The sequence below is a fragment of the Uloborus diversus genome, chromosome 9 (assembly GCF_026930045.1).
Source record: "Uloborus diversus isolate 005 chromosome 9, Udiv.v.3.1, whole genome shotgun sequence".
Classification (NCBI taxonomy): Eukaryota; Metazoa; Arthropoda; class Arachnida; order Araneae; family Uloboridae; genus Uloborus; species Uloborus diversus.
In genome coordinates this window covers 80,516,037-80,538,185 of record NC_072739.1, presented here as the reverse complement: position 1 = coordinate 80,538,185, position 22,149 = coordinate 80,516,037, and the positions used below count along the sequence as shown (strand labels likewise).

Genomic DNA, 22,149 nt, shown 5'->3' with positions numbered 1-22,149 from the left:
AAAAATTTGGAGTTTTTCTTACAGACCAAGACTAATATAGTTCAGAAAAGTAATTGTCCAACATATTATTTTACACTAAAAACATACATGATGATGGAAACCTTGTCTTTAAGCAAAGCATAAAACAAAATCACATCTTATCTAAGCATTATAACATATTTATAAAACTTAAAATATTATTGAATAGTTAGAGAACTTATCTTAATTTTAAAAGCACGCAGAATGGATTCATCTATTGTATGAAATATCTTATGTTTATAAATACAAAAAAGATAATTAATATATATAAAACTTTTTTAAAAAATCAATTTAAATTAAAAAAAACCGACTTTTTTGATTAAAAAAAATTAAATAAATCACGAACCCTGGCGATAAGTGAAGTAGGTATCTTTATTCATAAATCAACTATTTTCAAAGTTCAGAAAACTTACTTACAACCTTTAAAATACATTTTTAAACATAATGCATGTACTCTAGACACGAACTACAGTGAAACCCCAATTTTACGTTTCAGAAGGGACTGGGTTAAAAATCGTAAAATAGAGGAAATACATAACAGCAAGACTAATGATGGGACCCAATACAAAAGCGTTAAATGCGGGGAAAATGTAGATTCGGGGGACTTAAAATCAGGGTTTCACTGTAACTCTTCAGTTACCATTACACTCATAATACCCAAAATATGAGAAAGACAGATTGAACAGAATAAATATTGTTATTGCACATTAAAGTATTAAAGCACCTCTGCATTCTTTCCCTATTGAAAGTAATGCTAATGTTTGAAAAGCAAGTAGTTGTACACCATTTCGAAAAACATTATAGCCCACAAAGCACAACAAAGAGTTGTCAAATGTTGTTCTTCATTTTTCGATTCCTTTAGCTTTCAGGTGTTTGATAAAAAACAAAAAATCAAGTAAAAAGAAATACTTTAAATTTTAACTTAATATAAGTTAAGAAATTCTAACCTACTGTCAATATATAAATAAATATAAATACTTACAATAGATAAATCTGTATTGCTCGTAAGCATGAAAAATTTACAAGCTTTTGCAAGTCCTATTCCAGGCAGTGATGGCAAATAGTCACAACCTGACAAAATGCACATATATCGAAATTTTTCAAAGCTGAACTTTGAAGCATTGGCTCCAAAAGACTTTGGAAGATTTTCTTTTTCATACAAAACGCCACCTCCACAGCTGTCCATTTTAAAAAGAATCTGAAATAAATGTTAAAGAAACAGCAATAAAGAAATCTTGTAACTTAATTCCAATTCAGTACTAAAAAGTATGTGATTATGCAATTATCTGTGATAAATTTTGTATCACTTGTATTTGGCAGGATAACATAACATTTATACGAAAATCTGTCATACTGTATATATTTAGTAACACACAAAAACAAAATAAGGAATTTCACGTTTTTTTAGAACATATTTTCAATTTTGTTTTCCCAAAAAATATAAGACATTAACATACAACTAATTGAATGGAATAGAAAATAGGATAGCATGTTAAATATTGTTACAAAAACAATCTCAAAAATTCTCTTACTTTATTACAGCCAAAGAGCACTAAATCTGAATCTTCAGTGATCACAATTTCAGCCACTCCAGTTTTATTTAAATAAGCAAGTTGAGCATCAGCTTCATACGGAGCCACAATACATTCAATTGATTTCTTGCGACACATCTATGCAAAAACAATGTCCAATAATTAAATCTTTTCTATAAAACCTACATTTCAAGAATTTTTTACAGCATTCTTTATTAAAACAACAAGTTCTTCCCTCATACAGTTTATATCAAATTTTAAAGCAGATAAATTACTATTTGTTAATATCAGTCATGAAGTAGAAGTTAAACACTCTAGCATCAAATTCTATTTTAAATGTTCAGCATCATTGATTTCTGTATATGTATGTCACAGAGCAAACATCAATCCTGGACCATTATAGAGTAAGAGCCCATGGATGCCAGACCTATACGTCACAGTATAAAGGCCCAAAAATTTTCTGCATAAGGACAGCAGGTAAAAAAGGATCGCTATCATTTAAGTTGAGTCGAACTGGCTTTTGCAGGAAATAGGCAGCTAATTTGCATGAAAAGCTGAGTCAATCCAAGTTAAGTGACCTCCTTGTCTCCACCCGACCATCTCCAATTTGAACGAAATTTTATAGAGGTGCACATGCCCTTGAATCTCCCCTGTACAAATTTCCTGCTTCCAAGACCCAAATCCTGAGGATCTAGCATTGATTAAAAAAAAAGGCTTCAAGCTGGTGGATCAACTTTGTGAAACAAATTGCCATGTTTGGCACAGATTCCCCATTCGAGGTCATTTTTTTTTTCTTTTTAAGGTAACCTAGGCCCTCATGACTTGTGTCTTGGAAGCTGAAAATTTGCATAGATTGGTTTCGAAGGCATGTCTGCACCTTTGTTGAATGTCCCTCAAATCAGAGATGGTTGAATGGGGTCCACCAGGTCACATGACACGGAATGAATCTATGATTTCTAGCTCTTTGTAGCAATTTTATGCACCTTTGCTACTTATTTCCTGCCAAAGCTAGTGCAACTCAGCTTAAATAATAGAACCTTTCTTACCTGCTGTAATGTCCTTACGCAGAAAAATTTTGGGCCTTTATGCTATGACGTAGGTATGGCACTCATGGACTCTTGGACTATTAATTTTGAAGGAAAACTTTCTTTGTAACAGAAAATTGCTCTCATAACAATAATTAATTAAATTAAAGCTCAGTTCAATGAAAAAAAAAAAAAAAACAATTTTTATGTTTTTAACTGTAGTTAACTATCTTGTGGCAGTCTACCTTCTTATGACTTAATGCAGGGCTCCCAACACATTTTAGCCATAGAAAAGGGTAAAAGAGGACCACTTTGAATCAAAAAGGGGACCAAAGAGGACCAGATAGGATTAAAAAGAGGACCTTGGGAGGACCATTCATAATTAAACAGGGAAGCGCCAAAAGGCAAATTAGCTGCCTGGCACTAAATACGTGAAGATAATTCGTTAATTAACCATAATAATGATTTTTAATGATAAATCCTTATCACCTTTTATACAACTGAACTTTTCATCCATTGAATTACATTAATTACACAAACATTTGGATGGGGGGGGGGGGGGGGGGTAACAAGCAAGCATGTAACTGACCATCTTACAGAGTAACTTTAATTGTAAAATAAATTTTCTACTAATTAACAGGTAAAAACTGGCTAATTAAAAATAATCACCTAAGTGACCGATGAATCAGTGCATACCTGATAAAGACCTTTTAGATACAGCTATTACAGTAAACACCTTAGCACATAGCAGTTTACAAAATTTTTCACATAACCAGTTTAAAGGGAATGGGGTGATTTAATTCAGTCAAACTACTACTTTTAGTCATTGAAATGGATAGAATGAGGGGAAAAAAATAACATGGACCCAGAAAATACTTTCATTTTCCCAACAGTTTTTTTTAATTAATTTTTTTAAATGTCCGATTTTTCAAACAAGGTGTGGCCTTTATGACGTCACAAATGATGCACTTTGGCTCATCTTTCTACCGCGTTTCCACGTTATGATAATCAAGCAGAGAATTAAAACTGCGCTCTACGTTTGCTATCAACCATTTCGTTGCCAATGAACATGAGTAAAGATGCGAATTAAATATTTTGTACTGTGAATGGCAACACTGAATGGCATTTTATCATTTGTGATTTCACACGACAGAAGTGTAAAAAATGAAAGCGCACCGATTTAAGTAATTTTTTAAAAATATTAAAAATAAAAAATTATTTAAAAAATGGTCAGATCCTATGTTTTTAAGCATGCTCTTTCAGGAAAAAAATACTTTTAAAATTTTGGAAACGACCCCATTCATTTTGATATAAGGTACAGCAAGACAAGAAGATATAGCTTAGAGCCTAGGAGGTCCCCCTCATAGGCGGATTTAGGCCGAAATATTTGGGGGTGCAACAATATCAGGGATCTGTGGAGGGGGGGGGGGTATTCCCAGAATAACAAGGCAGTGGCGAAATCAGAAAATATTTTTAGGGCGGGACACACTTTTAAGTGTAAAAAATGCGATGTAAACCATATTTAGTAAGATTAGGGTATGGGCAATTCTTAACATTTCAAACTGTAGAAAAAGTCTTAAACGAAAGTCGATATTAGAAGCAATGGGTGAATCCAGCTACTGGTTTGGAATGGGATTCACGCTCCAGAAAAAATTTGAAATAGTAGTTTTGAAAGAGCGGTTTTACAGTTAGTTCTTGGTGATATTTAATGGGCAAGAAAGGTACATGTGGCTCCAGGGCTATTTTTAGAAATTTTAGTCTTATAAATGAGATAATAGTCCATATTTATAGTTTGGGTTAGGAATGAGACTCATAAACTGTCTCCAATCAATTTTTTGAAAAGCAGATAGAAATACGCACCTTTCCCTTCCCCCACGCTACCTCTTTAACTTTTCATAATTGAAGTTCCAAAAATACTACGGAGGACAATTTTTGATGCTGTTACCGGACGGGGTGTTCTGGAGCTCTCCCCTGGAAAATTTTCGAAATTGAAGTCCTAAAAATGAAGTTCTTCTGCATTACTCCATGGTATTAAAAAAAAAAAAGAATTCTCCCACTTAAATATTTCGAAATAGTAGTTTTCAAAACCAAAATATTAACTCTTTGATGATATTAGAGAAAGGGGGTCGGAGGCCTTTGTTCAAATATTTTCCAAAATTAAAGTCTTAAACACATGAGTGTAAGACCATACTTGGTAACGTTAGGGACACTGCAGTTTTTCAAAACTGAAACTCCAAAAACGCAATTTTAAACGATTTTCGATGTATTTAGGTGATTAGAAAATCTTCCTTGGAAATTTTGCAAAAGTGAAGTCCAAGAAATGAAATTTGAGATACTCTGTAATAACTTTGGCTGGAGAAAGGGCTTTGGCGAAGAAATATTTTGAGGACTAATAGAAAAAATGAAAACGAAATAGAAAAAATGAAAAAAAAAGGGAAGGGGAGATATGAAAGAAAGAGTATTGTGCGAGGAGGGGGGGGGGGGAGGAGGCACACAATTTACTGCCAATAATCTGAAGCTCTTGAAAAATTTGAATGTCAATATTTCTTTTTGAAAGAAATTAAGATTTTTTTCCAACATTCTTTTTTTTCGTAAAATAACTGCGTTTTCCCCAAAATGAGATCTTTTCTTTTCTTCAATAATAAAGAATATTTTTAAAAAAACATTTACTCAGCATTTTTTGGGGAGGGTCACCAGTCTTGTGCCCCCTCCATCCTGGATGCACCACTGCAGCAAAATGTCCCAGAGTCCTCCTCATAGGCAATTTAAGACTGAGTTCCTGGGGAGGCAGGATTTTTTTTTTCAGCAACATTTTAAATTGTCCCCCCTCTCCATGTTTTGGTCTGTTTTCCTGTGATGCATAAGGCTATGCTTTACTTTTGTGTGTGTGTGTCGTTTTCATTAATGTGTGTTTTCATGCTGTCCTTTTTGAAATGACCTTAAAAGAGGTGACTGGTATCAAGAGAGTGACGCAAGGCTCCTTTTAAGTAGGATATAGAATATCTCCAATTTTAGGGGTCCGGGGGCTTCTCCCCCGGAGGAAATTTTGTGAAATGGATATAAAATTCTGCATTTTGAAGCATTATAAGGGTTAATTGGACAGACAAAAATCTCGGGGAAAAAATAGACAAATAACTTTTTAAAAAAAGTTTTATGATTTAAATGTGCTTTGTGATGTAAGTTAATACTTTCAAAGAAATGCTGTACAGATTTAGAAAATATGTAACATGAGAGTAACACACTACTTATTAGAACAATTCATAATGTATACACTTGATACAAAATAAAATAGAAGCACACTTTGCTTAGGAGTCTCAAAGACTTGTCTAAGTATTTTCAAGGTTTGGTTGGTTACATTTGGTGTTTTGACAAAAGAGCCCTAGTAGGCTATGCTGCGCCAATTCTTTTCAAAGATTTTGGAACATTTAATGATTTAAGGCACCTCATTGCACTTTCCAGTCTCTGAAATTGAGTACTAGATTATACAGTTGCAAAGTATTATTTAAACTTTGTAAAAAAAAAACAGCCATTTTAAGTTTAAAAGAAAAAATAAACTATAGAATTTTCTCATTACAACAACCTTTTTTTTTTTTTTTTAAATTATAAGCAGTGCAGAAAACAAAAAGGAATAGAGGCAGTGTATCATTTTTTTCTGGGCTAAACAGATTAACAATATGCAGTAGAAGCAAGATAAAAGCAATCAATACAAAATAATTTCCTAAATACCATAAATTGATTAAATAAATAGCAAGATATAAAACATGTGAGTCACAAAAAGTTATTTCAAGTAATAGGTTACAAACGTAAGAACCATGATTTTTACACTTTTGATGCAGGATGTAGCGAGGAGCTGAATTTGACATATTTTGGCATTCCTTTCCCTACCATTTGTTAGAAATTTTAAAATTTAAGGTTTGTAGCCACACGTTTCCAAATATCCACGGTTTTCAAGCACTTGAAGATGAAAATTTTTTCGAGCACTTTCCATTTTTTAAGGAACAAATCATGCAATTTTTTTGCGAGTTACGGACCCACTTCAAAGCAGTAGCCTGAAGCTGTAGCTTGTTTATCTTAGAGGCAAATCCAGCCCTATATGTAATTCCCTCTTACCAGCAGATTTATGTAATTTTTACGAAAATTCGTCAGTTTTTTACGGTTAAAGGATTTTTACAATTTTACCAATCTGAACGTGTGAATCCAGAAGGTTCTTCAAAATCTTTCGTCTGTAACAACACAAAATATCTAGTTTTTGAAGTCATGCAAATTGAAAATAAACATTCTGAAAAGAAAGAAAACAAATCATAACAAGTAGAACGGGGGATTGCCTTTGTTTTAGAGGTTCTAATTTAAATATAATCGTCAATTATTATAAGTGTTGCAGCTGAATGCATAGCTCGTTTAGCCTGTATTTTCATTTATATACTTGCCCAAATGGTTTTCAGTCCAAAATAGTGAATTTAGGCATATTTTCAGCACCCTAGTGCCAGCTGTACTATTTGTATGTTATGTTTTTTTTTTTTTCTAACATCAGGAAAGGACATTCGCTATTCTCTTCATTTTCATTGCACTATGTACTCAAAAAAGAAAAAAATAATCATTACTTTCTTCTATATCTAATATATAGAAGAAAGTATTGGATTCGTGCAAATTTTCGAATTTTGACGGATTTGAACGTTTTGAGGTGTGCTGAGTCCATTTCGACTATTTTTGGAAAATGTCTGTCTGTCTGTGTGTGTGTGTATGTGTGTCACGTCTGTGAGTGACCAGTTTTTTGTGGCCGCTCTACAGCAAAAACTACCGCATGAAATTGAACGAAATTTGGTACACATATGTGCCCCTATGTGAACTTGTGACCATTGGTTTTTGGTGCGAATTCCTCCAAGGGGGGTGGAGCAATGGGACGTTTTTTGAGTTACGCATGCTTGCTATTCCTCAGGAAGTAACTGGCGGAATCAAACAAAATTTGGTCCATATGTTGCCCCTAACAGGAGCAGGTGCTGATTCAATTTTGGCGTCAATAGCTCAAACGGGGGTTGAGTTATAGAACGTTTTTTGTCGTCAATTGTGACTGCTGTATCTCAAGAAATAACGAACGGAATCAAACAAAAAATTTTTGACAAGTAGCCCTTAGTGGGTATAAGAGCTGATTTTATTTTGGTGTCAACAGCTAAAAAGGGGGATAGCGCAATCGCCCGTTCTTTTTTTCCATTGTGAGTGCCCTATCTCAAGATGTAATGCTACGTTCTGGTTGAAATTTGGAATATATGTGAATCCATACGTAAACAGGCTTTGGTTCAATTTTGACTCCAATCGCTCCAAGAGGTGTTGATTTTTTTTTTTTTTGCGAATAAAAATAGTTTTATTAATGCAACAATAAGAAAGATAAATCGTAATAGATTGTCGTCTGCGTATTTCTCGTGATTTTAATTGTATGGAAATGATCGGAAATATTATCTCAATGATTTAAAATTTTTAACTGTTGCCATCTTATGTTTGTTAATAAATAAAATATTTGTAATTAATTCAAGTAAGGCTTTTAAAGTAACTTTCAATTTTTGCTCTTTGTTTTGTTTTTAACAATAATTCAGACATTGGGACGGTCGTCAAATTTTTGCATGTGTAATTTTGTTTTTGTTAGGAATATTGCTTCCTCGTCAAGCATGGGGAGGGATCAGAAAAAGGAAAAATATAGAAGAAAGTTTCGTGATGGCCACAACATACTAGTTTTTTTTGTTTTAAGATTTTGGAAGATGTGTTGTTACTATTTAAAAGTCCTCCCAAAACTGAGGGGCATTGCCCTCTATGCCCCCCTTTCCCTATGAGTACACCCATGCCCTTCTGAACTAGTCAAAAAAGAAAAACTTTTTTTTTTTTTAAATTTTTGGAAAATGTGTTGTTATTACATAAAGTCCTCACAAAACTGGGGGGGGGGGGCATTGCCCCCCTCTGACCCCCCATAAATCCGCCCATGGTCCCCCTCCACAGCCCTTGGTTTTTACACATATTTCCAGCCTAAATATGGTAAGTTTATATACATATGAGAGTTTATGACCAAACACCAAAGCAGGAGGTAATTTCTGGCTACGCTACTGACTGACTAAGTTCAAAAATATTAGACAGACATGTGACCCAAACAGGATGAAAAATACTGAAATTGCTTGGATGTGTTAACTAACACAACACTGTTAGTAAATTTTACTACAAATGAAAGCTCTCCCATATATTTTTGTATCTATATACATAGCAGACCATTTTAATTGGAAGAATGAAATTATACATGCTGAATTTAAAATCCAACGCTCTCTTTTTTTTCTGCATAGATCATTTTGCTTTCTCAAGAAATACTGAATTCAGTAAAAATACTGAAAAATCACATGTCTGATTAGAGGTTTGCCAAATCATTTATTAGTATGCTAAGTATCCAAATCATTTTTTCATATGTATGTATTAGTTGTTCGGGCACCAAAAAATGTTGTATCTGTCTTCAAGTATGTATAAAAATTAGTGAAAAAGAAAATTATTTATTAAAGTCACCACACCCAAAAATATACAAATGCTGCTTAAGCGATAAATATACTAAATCTAACTTTGAACTTGCTTTTACTGGATAACTTAATGTAATAAATAAATGTATAAGTTCAGATTCATAGAGTAATATTTTCAAATTGAAAATATTCATTATGAGTATTTAAAAAAAAAAAATAAGAATACAAAGTTTTAGTTTTTAAAAATAAAATAAAATAATATAATTTGAGTTAGCACATGTCAAAACAGCTTTCAATTATCAAAAATATTAAAATAATTACAAGATGCAAAAGGATTGAAATCTTGACCACGAGAATCAAATTTTCGCGAAGTATGTTCACTGTCGGCATAATTTCAAAAAAAAAAAAAAAATAACAAATATTCTCTAAAACTAAACATGACTGAAATTGAACATAAAATATGTTAGTCTGGGATAGCATATGTGAAAATAACATTCGATTGGGCAAAATATCAAAATATGTACAAGATGCAAAAAGATTGAAATCTCAAACACAAGAAGCGATTCTTCGCGAAGTTTGAGTTCGTGCAATGCTGCTATGGTTTCAAAAATAAGAAAGTTTATTAGCTATTAAAATTAAACAACAAATAAGCTAATCTATGGTGGCGTATGGCAAAATAATTTCCGATTGCCCAAAAATATCAAATTATTAACAAGATGCAAAAAGATTGAACTCTCAAACACGACAAGCAATTTTCCGCGAAGTGCGAGTAAGTTCAACGTTGCCATGGTTTAGAAAAAAACGTAGTTTATTACCTATTAAAATCAAACAAAAAATAAGCTAATCTATGGTGGAGTGTGTCAAAATAACTTCTGATTGCCAAAAATATCAAAATATGTACAAGATGCAGAAAGATTTAAATCTCAAACACAAGAAGCGATACTTCGCGATGTTCGAGTTCGTACAATGCTGATATGGTTCCAAAAACAAGAAAGTTTATTATCTATTAAAATTAAACATAAAATAAACTAATCTATGGTGGCGTATGTCAAAATAACTTCCGATTGCCAAAAATATCAAAATATTAACAAGATGCAAAAAGATTGAAATTTCAAACACCACAAGCAATTTTCCGGGAAATGCGAATAAGTTCAATGTTGCCATGGTTTTCGAAAAATAAAGTGGTTTATTATCTATTAAAATCAAACAAAAAATAAGCTAATCTATGGCGGAGTGTGTCAAAATAACTTCTGATTGACCAAAATATCAATTTTTTTTTCAAGATGCAAAAAGATTGAAATCTCAAACACTACAAGCACTTTCCGCGAAGTGCGAGAAAGTTCAATGTTGCTATGGTTCCAAAAATAAAAAAGTTGATTGTCTATTAAAATTAACCAAAAAATAAGCTAATCTAAGGAGGTGTTATGTCAAAATTACTTCCGATTGCCAAAAATATAAAAATATTTTCAAGATGCAAAGAGATTGAAATCTCAAAACCCAGCAAGCAATTTTTGGTGAAGTCCAAAAAAGTTTGGTGTTACCATGGTTCCGAAAAAAAAAGTTTATTATCTATTGTAATTAAACATAAAATAAGCTAATCTAAGTTAATGAATGTTAAAATAACTTCTGATTGTCAATAATATCAAAATATTAACAAGATGCAAAGAGATTGAACTCGCATACACAGGAAGTAATTTTTCCCGATGCTACATATCGAACACAAGTTCAGAAAATTGCACTGATGAAGCAGTCTTGATTCTTTTCAAGGTTTTTCAAGGGCGTATTAACCCGTGAGAAATATCGGTAGCAAAATGCTTTGATTTGACGTCATAACTCCTCCCCCAAATCTCTCCATTTGCTAGATTTCCATGTTACAGCGGTTGAAGGAGGAGTAATGACGTCAATCTGAGGCGAAATAATACCAGAAAGTCAGGTTCAATAGAAAAACGGCGCCGCGGTCGCGTGTTCGGGCGTAACAAACGTCAGCACACAGTATCTTTTAATGTAATGAAAATTTTTAAAATCTTATTTTTGAGTAAAAACAATATAAAAGCGGACTAAACGGATCAAAATGTTAAAAAGCGGTCTAAAGTGGACTTTACCCTAAAAAACGGACTTTGGCGGGAAAAGAGGACCATTTGGGAGCCCTGCTTAATGCCTTTTAAATAAATCATATATATGCTTTATTTTCAGACTCTGTAAACACATAATATTCTTTAGTGGAAAAATTAATTACATAATTACAAAATAACGAATTGTTTGAAAAGAGTTTTATATATATATATATATATATATATATCTGTCTTAATACAAAAAAAATGCCATTATTGAAAGTTGTTTACAAGAATAATTATGAAATAGACCCATATTCAAAGTTGGGTATTATTTAAGGTAAAGCCCTCGATCCGTCTCTTAAGTAGCGACACGCTCCAGGTAATTAATTCATAAATTAACAGATACTGGGATAAATCATATATATATATATATATATATATATATATATATATATATATATTATTAAAAAAGGATTTCACATCAAAGTAAAAAATTAAACGAAAACAGAATTTTTCTGGGCAAAAAAAAAAAAAACTTCACATAATTATATAACTTGGCTTGATTTACGTGTTACTATAATCTCAAAGAAGCTTAATTTTTTTAATGAATAATTTCATACTTTCAATATCTTAATTTTTATCTGCAAAATAGATAAATAATTAACTTGGCAACACACTGAAACTCATGGCTATGACACAATTAAAAACAAAACGATGTGTTCTTAAAATAATTTTGTTACAGTTATTGAGGCATTTTGAAACTAACTAAACAATAGAAAATTTACATTAAAAATAAATAAAATAAAATAAGTTTAAATTTTGACGGCTTTGTTATCTTAAACTCAGAAAAATCAGTTTTAAAAACAGGGCAAATATGTTACTACTGCTAGCAATTAATTAGGTGCCGTTACATAGTTGAGCTTTACAATATTGAAGGAACTATTTATGATGATTTTAGTGAATGTCCTTATTATCCCCATGAAGATTAACAAACCATTAGACAGTTTTATGAAAAGTAAAAAATATTACAATTTCAACAAGAGTTTCAAAAAAGTATCTGAAATTGCACAGCAGTATTGATGAAAACATTTAAAATACATAAATAATCTTTCAATGTATTTCGATATAGTAATTTTGAACTGTTAGAACATCTTAATGCACTACACCAAGGCATCCTCACATTAAAGATAGAGTTTGATGAAAAGTACGAATAGCAAAGAGAAAATATCTAGTATTCCACACAGTGAAATCACACAAGCAACGACACAAAATGGTGGACTGAACCCATGTGACTGCCCGCCTCCAATCGCAGTTGAAAGCGGTGGGCAGTGCATGGATCAAAGTGTGTCGCTACTTAAGAGAAGGATCCAGGGCTTTAATTTAAGGAGATCCTCTGAACAATAATTCTAATAGTGGATTATAATTAAATGATTAATCTTGCTGCAGTAGAAAATTAAAAAAAAAAAAAAAAAAATCTTCCACCATTTCAAACAATGATAACAAAAAATATTTTGTATGAATGCTAAAAGAAATATTATAATTCCCAATAGTAATTCATAGCTTTTTCTTTCAAAAGTTAAAAATTTGATATCAAAAATCTTGTTTTCTGTAGAAAATGAGATGTGAAACTAATAATGAACAATAATTAAAAAATTTTTTAACTTCATAAGGCTGGGAAAATAGATTATTTTCATATAAGCTGCAAAATATTGTTTGAGCTCTCCTTAAAAATTTAGAATTAATTAACTTGACACCTTTTACCTCTATCACTTCTCGAGCCATTTCAGGTGTAACATCAACACATCGTTGAAAATACTCTCTTGCTTCTTTGACTCTTCCTTCACAAAGTAATTCTTTACCCCTTTGCTTAGCCTTTTCTCGATTTCTAAGTAAAGATAATTATACTTATCAATCCAGAGCAAATTCATTACAACAATAAAATAAACAAAAGCTATATTTGCAGTTATCAAAATTAATACTATAGGTCCTCTTAGCATGCTTAATCAATATAATTATTTTTAAATGATTTTTTGTGCTTTCATTTCTAGATGAAGGCTGTTAAGGTAGTATCACTGTGATACTACTAATGCAACTTTTCAGGATTCAATAAAAAGTGATTCTTTCATTCTGAAATAACTTTTTTAATGAGGAATCTGGCCACAAGTTGGATCATTACCTCACCTTAAATTACGTTTCATTTTATCATTGAAATTAACTTTTTTTTAAAAATCAATTTGGACTAATGCCCTTTCTGCAATAAATATCCTGAAAGACTAGTTTAGAGGGATGAAAATTTAAATCAAGTGAAACAGATTTGTTTCAAACTGATTTATGAGAGAAAAAAATAATAACATAACAAAGTGACAAAAAATTGTGAAGTCTGTATTCATAAATTCATGATCTTAAGAAAATACATATTGTATTTTCCCCTTTTTCTTGTCTTGTTTTTGTGAAATAATACAGTCTGGTGTAAAAAAAAAAAAAAAAAAAGGGCTCTCCTCTGATATGCCCCCCTCTTGGCGAGATTTTAATTTTTCGCTCGATACGAAAATCGCCAATAAGGCGATAACTTGGCAACCCTGGTTTTGCAACTTGAACGCTGGAAAGTAGTTTCTCGAAGTCTCTTTTTGCACGTGTGTGTGTGGTAGGAGGTAGGTGCTCATATGTTCCGCTCTTAGGGAGATTTTAAGTTGAATACTCTAAAATAAAGTTTCAATTCAAACTTTATTTTAGAGTATTCTTTTTCTTGTTGTTTTTTAATGTTAATTTAGTTGAATTTTCTATTTTAATTATGAGTTCGGTTTGTGATGTTGTCCAAATGTATCAATTGAAATTTTTGAATGAATCTTCTTTTTCTTTTTCGTCAGGTCGTCCAACGTTTGGACGTACCGGAGTCCTAAATAGATTTTTTATATATATATTTTATATTTAAATCTTTTTGTAAAGTAATGATAATAAAAAATGGGATAATTTCCCTAAGAGCGGAACATATGTGCACTGCCTCACGTGAGGAAGTAAAAGAAAAGTAAAAAAGGTAAGTGAACATATTTTGAATTATTGTGTTTTTAGTGTGTTTCTGGTAGTTTGTATTTTGGTCTGGTTGGCATTTTTGTAGCACAAAAATGGTGTTAATTTCACATAAAATCTGTGACTTTATTGTATACTGAACGGAGGAGATCTGTGACTTATATCCGACTGTGATGTATATTAAAAGTCGGAGGGATAACGGACCGAGGTCCTGGCGAGCCCGAGGTCTCATAGTACTTTCGTAATGAGACCGAGGCAGGGCCGGCGAGCCGAGGTCTCATTACGAAAGTACTATGAGACCGAGGGCTCGTATCCCGGAGAAACAACGGAAAAAAATTAATGCATTAATTTCATTAAATAATTAATGACATAATTTGAATTTTTCCTGTTGGCGCTAAAAAAGCATCGCTAAGAACGATGTATGACATATGACGTCATACATAGTTTTCTTGGCGACGCTTTTTTGGCGCCAACAGGGGGGTATATCAGATTTGTTCCAAAAAAAGATACAAACACTAACAGAGTAAAAAAAGCAAAAGTTTTATATGTGTATAAAACTATATTCATCAACTACATCCTCCATGTAAATCTTTTTCTATTCTTCTCTTATCTAGTTTTGTGTACCAAGTTCGATGTACATATTACCATGACTATGTTCAAAATTGCACTGAATAATCTTCTTGATATCATTCCTTCCTACAATATGAAAACTTTTGCTTAAAACTCAATATTGGCAAAAGTAGTTCAGTCGACAAGCATTACTTTTCAATATTCTTTTGAAAACTATCTATAAAACAGCTAGTCTGAAACCGTTGCTTTGATGTTCAATAGAATATTTAAACTTCTTGAATGTTGATAATTGAAAACACTTGTCGCCAAGTAGAATCTTTTTCCAAAATCTCAATTTGAGAGCTAAGTCTTCTTAAAAAATGAAGGACACATGTTTTAACAGTTACAGATTTCATTGTTTTCAACAGATTTGACTGTAAATCTTGATGTAATTTCAGAATTTCAAAGATATTTGATTTCAAATGGTAATAATCTGTTTAATATTCATTTCAATGTCCCAAAATTCCCACCGCAAAGGACTAATGGATGTCCTCTAAGAGGAAAGTCATCAGCAATCTTGTTAAATTTCTTCAGTGTTATTTCTAGAAAAAATTTCCTGCAGTGTTATTTGTATTTTTACCAATGTGTATCTCGCTGAAAGCATACAGTTTTTTTCACAGTTCCTAGAGTGTTGGTAATAAAATCTCTGAGACATTAGCAAATATTTATCTTATTCCATGATTTCGAATCCCCTCCTAACCCCCCAAACTGACCATTACCATAATAATGCTAGATCAAAGGAGTTATTTGTTTTTACTTCATTATGCCAGAAAATCTAGTTCTTCTATGATCTTGCCATGTGTTCACATTGCATCTTACTATTCCTTCATCCGTGGTTAGTGCAAAAAGGGCATAATGCCCTTTCTACACTGAACAAATTTTCTGACCCCTAAAGGAAGTGCTTTGTTGTACAAGTATTGACTTTCTCGCTACACTAGTCCTTTTCTATATACAAATATAGGAAAGTCACAGCTAACTCAATTTAGAAAAAAATGTGACTTATGCCCTTTCTGAAATAATCAATTCAATTAGAAAATCAACTACATCGCATAACTGTTTAATTAAACACAAAAGCCTAAAAATAAAATTATAACATACTCTCTGCGTTTTTTTTCAGTTCCTTCTTTTGAACAGAGATTGCATCCATCAAACACCATAATCGGCTTGACACCAGCCTCCAAAAGCATATTGAGCAGTTTCAAACAGTAAAACACATAGCTAAATTCAAATGATAAATACTATAAGTAAGGCATAAAAAACAAAGTACTAAGTATGTAACTTCATGATGTTATAAGTAATAATTTTTAAAAACATAATAAAGTCGACTCACCAATCACCATAACTCAAAGTCCCAAGTGTAACTTTCAAGGTACTCAAGTAACCCTTCAAGTAAAACCTTGAAGTTAGTGGTGATACAGGTTATTATGAGAAGTTCCTACAGTCCTCTTAAGAAATTGGAACCCAATGAAAACTTTGAGTGAAAGAGTTATCAAGTTATCGCGAAATGACTGTCTGTTGTACATTTGGCATTCGTTTATTGTGGTTAATCAGTTACCAGCATCAAATGCAATAGGTGAATTTCCGTGATAGGGTTCTTTTTTTATAAACAGAACTTTCATAATATGAGCAAAGAAAAGTAATTAACTGCTAATCAGATATGTTTTTCAAAAATATTATTAGAGCTTCCTAGACATGAAATAATACCCACTTTAATCATCATTATACTTGAATTACCCAAAATATTAGACAAATCAGATGATACTTTAAGCATTACAGTTGTGCAGATATAACTGAAAACACACACACACATGGCCGTCGCGGCCAGGGGAGGGCGGGGGAGGTACGAGGGGTCCAGACCCCCTGAATAATGGAGAGTCGGACACCCATAAAAATTTTAATTTGCTAAGACAAAATCTGTTGTTTTGGGGGAACTTATTAACTGTTTGTTTCAAAAAGGAGGATAATGCAGTTACATAACACATAATTCATTCTGTGAAATACAGTTGTGAAAAGTTTAATTATTACGTAATTGAATCAAAATGAATTTAACTTTCACAAAAGGAAAGCAATTGTCTGCAATGAAAGCTTAGAGAGGCAGAGTTGCTGCTGAAACGCTGCTAATTGCTAATCATAATTACGAGCCTAAAGTACCTTGCAGCAGGGAAAAGAAAGCAAGTTTTTTTTTTTTTTTTTCCAAATCCCATTTCTTCCCCTAACGTCAGCAATGATAGCCTACAATTCCATATTTACAATTTCAATGTCAAAAAACAACCAGGAGAGGGCCCTCGCCATAATCCCAGAAAAACGCCCGCTCCACACTATCAAAGATCGTCCTTACTTATGTCTTCAGGGCTCCAACAGTGAAAATATTCCAAAGATCCCTGACTCTCATTCCCAACCAAAGAGCGTCTAAAATTTTGTGTTTAGACCTCCACTTTTGAAAAAAATTTGGGAAAGAAGCCTTTAAATTCTTTTTCCCTACACCATCGAAAGTCAACAAAATTCAACTTTTTCGGAGCTTCAACTTCAAAAAACTGTTTTTTCCCAAACATGGCCTACAAACATGTTTTTAAAACTTCGATTACGAAAAAATTCCGGAGGCGGCCCCCAAAAATCTCTCTTCTCCCACACATCACCAAAAATCATCTAAAACTGAGTTAGACTGATAAAACAATAATTTCGAAAATTTTCGGGGGGAGAAACCCTCGGACCCTCCCATTTCTGAATCAAAATTATGCTTTAGTAGGTTTACTAAGTTCAAAAAAAAAAAAAAAAAACACAAAAAATGATTAAATCCTGTTGTCTTGTTGTGTTAACACTTTATTAAAAAAAAAGTGGAAAATAAAGTTATTTTTATCACACGTGCTGGTTAGGAAAAGTTTCTTTATTTTGTGTGAAATCAAATATGTTGATAAAGATGTTTCAGTTTTTAAGATTATGTATTAAATAATAATGCTAATCCATTTGAATCCTTTTTTTTTGAAGCAACTTGAAATTAGCAGTGTTAAAGTTGTCCCCCCCCCCCTAAATTTTATCTGACGATGCCAATGCACACACATAAGTTCTTGGGTTCTTACACACTACTACTAATTTATGAAAATACCATATCTTGTATCCAATCACAGATCCAGCTTTTAATTTTAAAGGTGCTAACTTTCTGAAGGGAGATCATATGTTTCAGGCATAAATAAAGGTCTGGGGCGAAATATCAGTCCCTAAAACACAGCTTTTGGCTATCTTGGATCACTTGAGGAGGAGGGGGTCATGATCTCAACGCAGCTAGAAATTGCCTTCTGTTTGCGGTTTTTGCTCACAATTGCCCTTGCACACATGAAACTACCATACTTTGATTGGTATCATGTGTTAAATTCATTGAGTTAGGGGAGGGGTTTTAACCCCAAAATTTTTCTTCTGGCTGTGCCACTGCATGCCCCGCCTCTGGATCTGCACCTACTTGTGTCCCCTTACAATAAATGATCGGCAACTGACCACCGATAGCAATTTTCGACTCTTTTCAGTATTTTTATCTAAAATCAACATTTCAATATTCATTATATAGCAAAAAATTAACTACTTTTTTTATTAATTACTCAGGAAAAAAGAACAATACAAGCAGAAATTCAACAACACAAGCTTTGCATTGGATAAAGAAATTAAAAATAATAATAATAACAATCGATTATTAGGAATATAAGTAAGCACGATACCCGTCAGTTTTCTCTCCTTTGGCTAATTTATCTGCACAAGAAAATGCCCCTTTATGTAGCCAACTGTAAGCATCAATAGCAACAGATGTACCTGAATACTCCCGAATATTTGTAGACCTACAGGAATTTTTAATGAAAGGTAATAATCCTGTTATGCCCATTTTTAATCTTCAAGTTAAAAATAGGCGGGAGGAAGACAGTTGGCAATAAAATAACAAAAAAACTTGCAAATCCGCCATGACAGCTGGTTACAGTTATCTCATCCTTCAACGGGATTTTAAAAAGATATTTATATTGGAATGGAGAATCCTGCAATAGCTTTATGAACCAAAATTGGTAGACTGATTTTTTTTGTGTCATTTTCTTAAGAATATTAAATTTATCCAGTCATTTAAATTTGCAAAAGATGTTAATCCTCAATTTGTTTTTGGCATCACTCAATATTTGAATAGTAAACAAACATTTTTTTTTCCGGGGGGAAAAAAAAGAGGATTTTGAAAAGATGGAAGGAGGTGTATTCATTCGCAGTCTTCAATAACTTATTTATTTAGTTCTGAATAATTAATCTTAAGACGTTCCTTTCTCTCCTTTCCTCTTCGATAAATTGAGCGTTGAGAAATATATGTCATCATTTTTTACTGTGTTCAAGAATCCGCTTCTTTAATACTAACTCATAAATTTTGAAATAATGTTTGCAAAAATAAAAACAATTTTACAATCATTTGCTAAATCTAATTCACCTTTCATAAGTGCTTTACCTAACTCCAAGAATTGCTTCCAAAGATTAAGTTTAAAACATTACAGTTCCATCCGTGGAACTTATGCTGAACTATCCAAGAAAGATGTTACTTATTTCCAAAGTATTTTAGAGCCCAGTAGAATATTGCTTTCTTCCGATGATCTTGTTAGCTATAATACAGACTGGCTCAAAAGTCACAAAGGTAAAATAATTTTATTAAAAAAAAATTCAAATTTTAAAATGAAGAGGAGGGGAGGGAGGCTCCTTTTCAAATTTTTTAGGGTAAAGGGAACCATAATTTTGGGGGAGGAGATTGGAAATCACGTTGCAAAATAGTTTAGCAAATTCAGCATTTTGCATGTTTCTACAATGTAAAAAGAATTTTTTCAAAAAATAACATGACTGTAACCCGAAAATAATTTTGGGGAGGGTTTAAAAACTTTCATGGGGAGCTTTGCGCTATTTGTGCTAATGTTCAAGTCTTCGGATTAGCTATTATGAAAGCGTTTCATGCAATATAAATATGAAAGACATTTGAGTTTTGGAACAATATTTTTTGGATATTTTTATATTTAAATGAGCATTTAAATGTCAAACTTTACTTTTTACAACTTACTTACTTTCAAACTTAATTTTACAAACTTTAATAATGCAGTTTAACAATTTTTTCATCTTCCAAATCATTTAAGTATTCAATTTGAAACATTTAATGTCATAAGAAATAAATATTTTTCATTTACTGATAGAAATTTAAATAAAAATTTTGCACGTGTAATGTCTCACAAAATCTTGTAATGTCTGTCACACAGTTGAAATATTTTTAAAAAAAAACCTTTTTTAAAATTTTTACTTTTTTCATTTAAATATTGTAGAAAAACATTCTTTGTTTACTAACAACTTTTTTTTTTGAACCCATAACATAAATCAATTCAGGAGCAATTGGTTAACAACGATGCATCGGCTCATTTCCATGTCCATTTTTTGTAATGTCTGTCACAGTGTTTTATTACTTTATAACTCAAATATTTAATTCAACAAAATATTTTTTTTTTATTTGTATGTAATAAGGGCATAAAAATGTCTTAGTACACCAAAATTTATAAACATATTTTAATATTTGGTACCTGAAACTAAGAAAAATAGTTGTCTGATGTAATGTCTGTCACATATGGAATTAACCTTAAATGAATGTAATTTAATGAGATTAATCAATGGTTTTGCAGATGCCGTTCCAGAAAAAATACCAAAACACATTAAGAGGGGGGGGGGGATTTAAAAATAAAACTTTCAAAATTGTCTTTTTTTTTACCCAGCTGTTAAACTTCCATCTATTGTTAAAAAAAAACATTAAGTTTTATCATATTTAAGTACATAGCTTTAAAATAGTAATTCATGTCTAGGTGTTTCTTTGGAGAGAGTTATTGTGTGTCCATAACTCAATCAAAATCTTTAAAAAACGTGAAGTGAGTTGTTTAGATCTACATATCAATTACCTCTGCTGTGCTCCCAAAAAAGCCCTAACAAAATTTATACGATTTTTTTTTTTTTTTGCTGTTGCTAAAAGACCTATAGCTTTCAGTTGTCTTTTTTTTCTGCCTCCCCCCCCCCCCTTTGTAAGTCCTAATTGCCGCCTCTGATTAAATCCAGTTGATATGATGAACGTTTCCTATATGTTAGCCAGGGCCGTCCGAAGAGCTGACGGTGCCCATAGCAAAAGTTTCCTGCCCCCCCCTCTTTCTGACACACAAAAATTCAAGTTAGTTATAACCTCAGTGCATCATACACGTGAACGCTGACTTGTATTTTCTACATATTGATGAAAAGAACAATCAGAGGGCTATCATAATACAAATTAACACACAAGCAATGAAACTGTTTCTAATATTTGTAAAACATTAATACCCCAAAAACTTTTCAGAAATGGAAGTATTAAAAATCCAAATATTTATCTAGTAAAATGTTATCCCACAAGATAAAATAACAAACAATTAAAACTGAATTAGTTACTCATATTGATCAAGCTAAGAACACGAATAAATAATTTGCTGATTATTAATAGAAAATGTATCTCTCTCTCTCTATGGAAATAAATTACATCAAATTTAAATTTCCATCTGGACTCATCCAATGATTCTTTTCAAGAGTTTTTTGGTTTTACCTATACCAAATTAATACCAGTTTTCATATATGTTAAAAAAGGAAAATGTCATTGGTCATTCTTTTGGTCAAATATTTGTAAGTTTTAGGAGGAAGCCCCCAAATACTCAACAACATCAAAAATCTCTCAGAATTGTGTTTTTGGAGCATTCATTTCGAAAAAATTGCTCGACCTAATGTTACAAAATATGGCCTTAAGTGGAATAGCCCCTGAATGTAAAATATTGGTAAAGGTTTTTGGACCGTAATTTTGAAAAATTTTTGAGGGAAATGCTCCAGATCCTCCTTTTTATAAAATCTTCAAAGTTTGTTAAAAGTTGCGTTTTTGAAATTTAAATTTCAAAAATTAGCAGGGGAGAGAAGGAATTGATTTAAATCTATTTAAAAAAAAATGATTGCAAACAGTCTCTGAGCTCCCTCCCTTACCCTAACGTCAATAAACATGGTCTATAATTGCGTTTTTTAAAGCTTCAATTTATAGAAATTTCCGCTGAGATCCACCCCATTTCTCCCATAGCATCTGCAAAGAAAGTCTGATATTGTGTTTTAAAACCTAAGTTTTAAAATTTGGAAACCCCCCCCCCCTCTCTTCCTGTCATATAAAAAAAAAAAAAAAAAATTGTCTTTGTTTTTTATTCTTTTAATGTACTCTCCTAAAACTTTTTCCTGGTTACGTCATGCATCCTGGGGCAGAATTAAAAGAAATGCGGTGGGAAGTAGACAAAGGAGAAGTGCCTTTTGTTTGATTTTAAACAGTATTCTGAGAAAATTGTATCTGCTTCAGTCATAAAAGAAA

General features: G+C 32.1%; 1 protein-coding gene across 1 annotated transcript in view; it reads right to left on the bottom strand.

Annotated features, from left to right (window-relative positions):
- Positions 1 to 18,618, bottom strand: part of LOC129230342 (exonuclease 1-like) — a 31,176-nt gene extending 12,558 nt beyond the window's left edge. Inside the window, exons 1-5 of the mRNA XM_054864740.1 lie at positions 18,458 to 18,618; positions 15,849 to 15,968; positions 12,876 to 12,999; positions 1,551 to 1,688; positions 1,001 to 1,216 (exon numbers count right to left, since the gene is read on the bottom strand). Coding sequence (XP_054720715.1) covers positions 1,001 to 1,216; positions 1,551 to 1,688; positions 12,876 to 12,999; positions 15,849 to 15,968; positions 18,458 to 18,618 — 759 coding nt within the window. The remainder of the gene's footprint in view (positions 1 to 1,000; positions 1,217 to 1,550; positions 1,689 to 12,875; positions 13,000 to 15,848; positions 15,969 to 18,457) is intronic.
- Between the last annotated feature and the right edge of the window lie 3,531 nt (positions 18,619 to 22,149).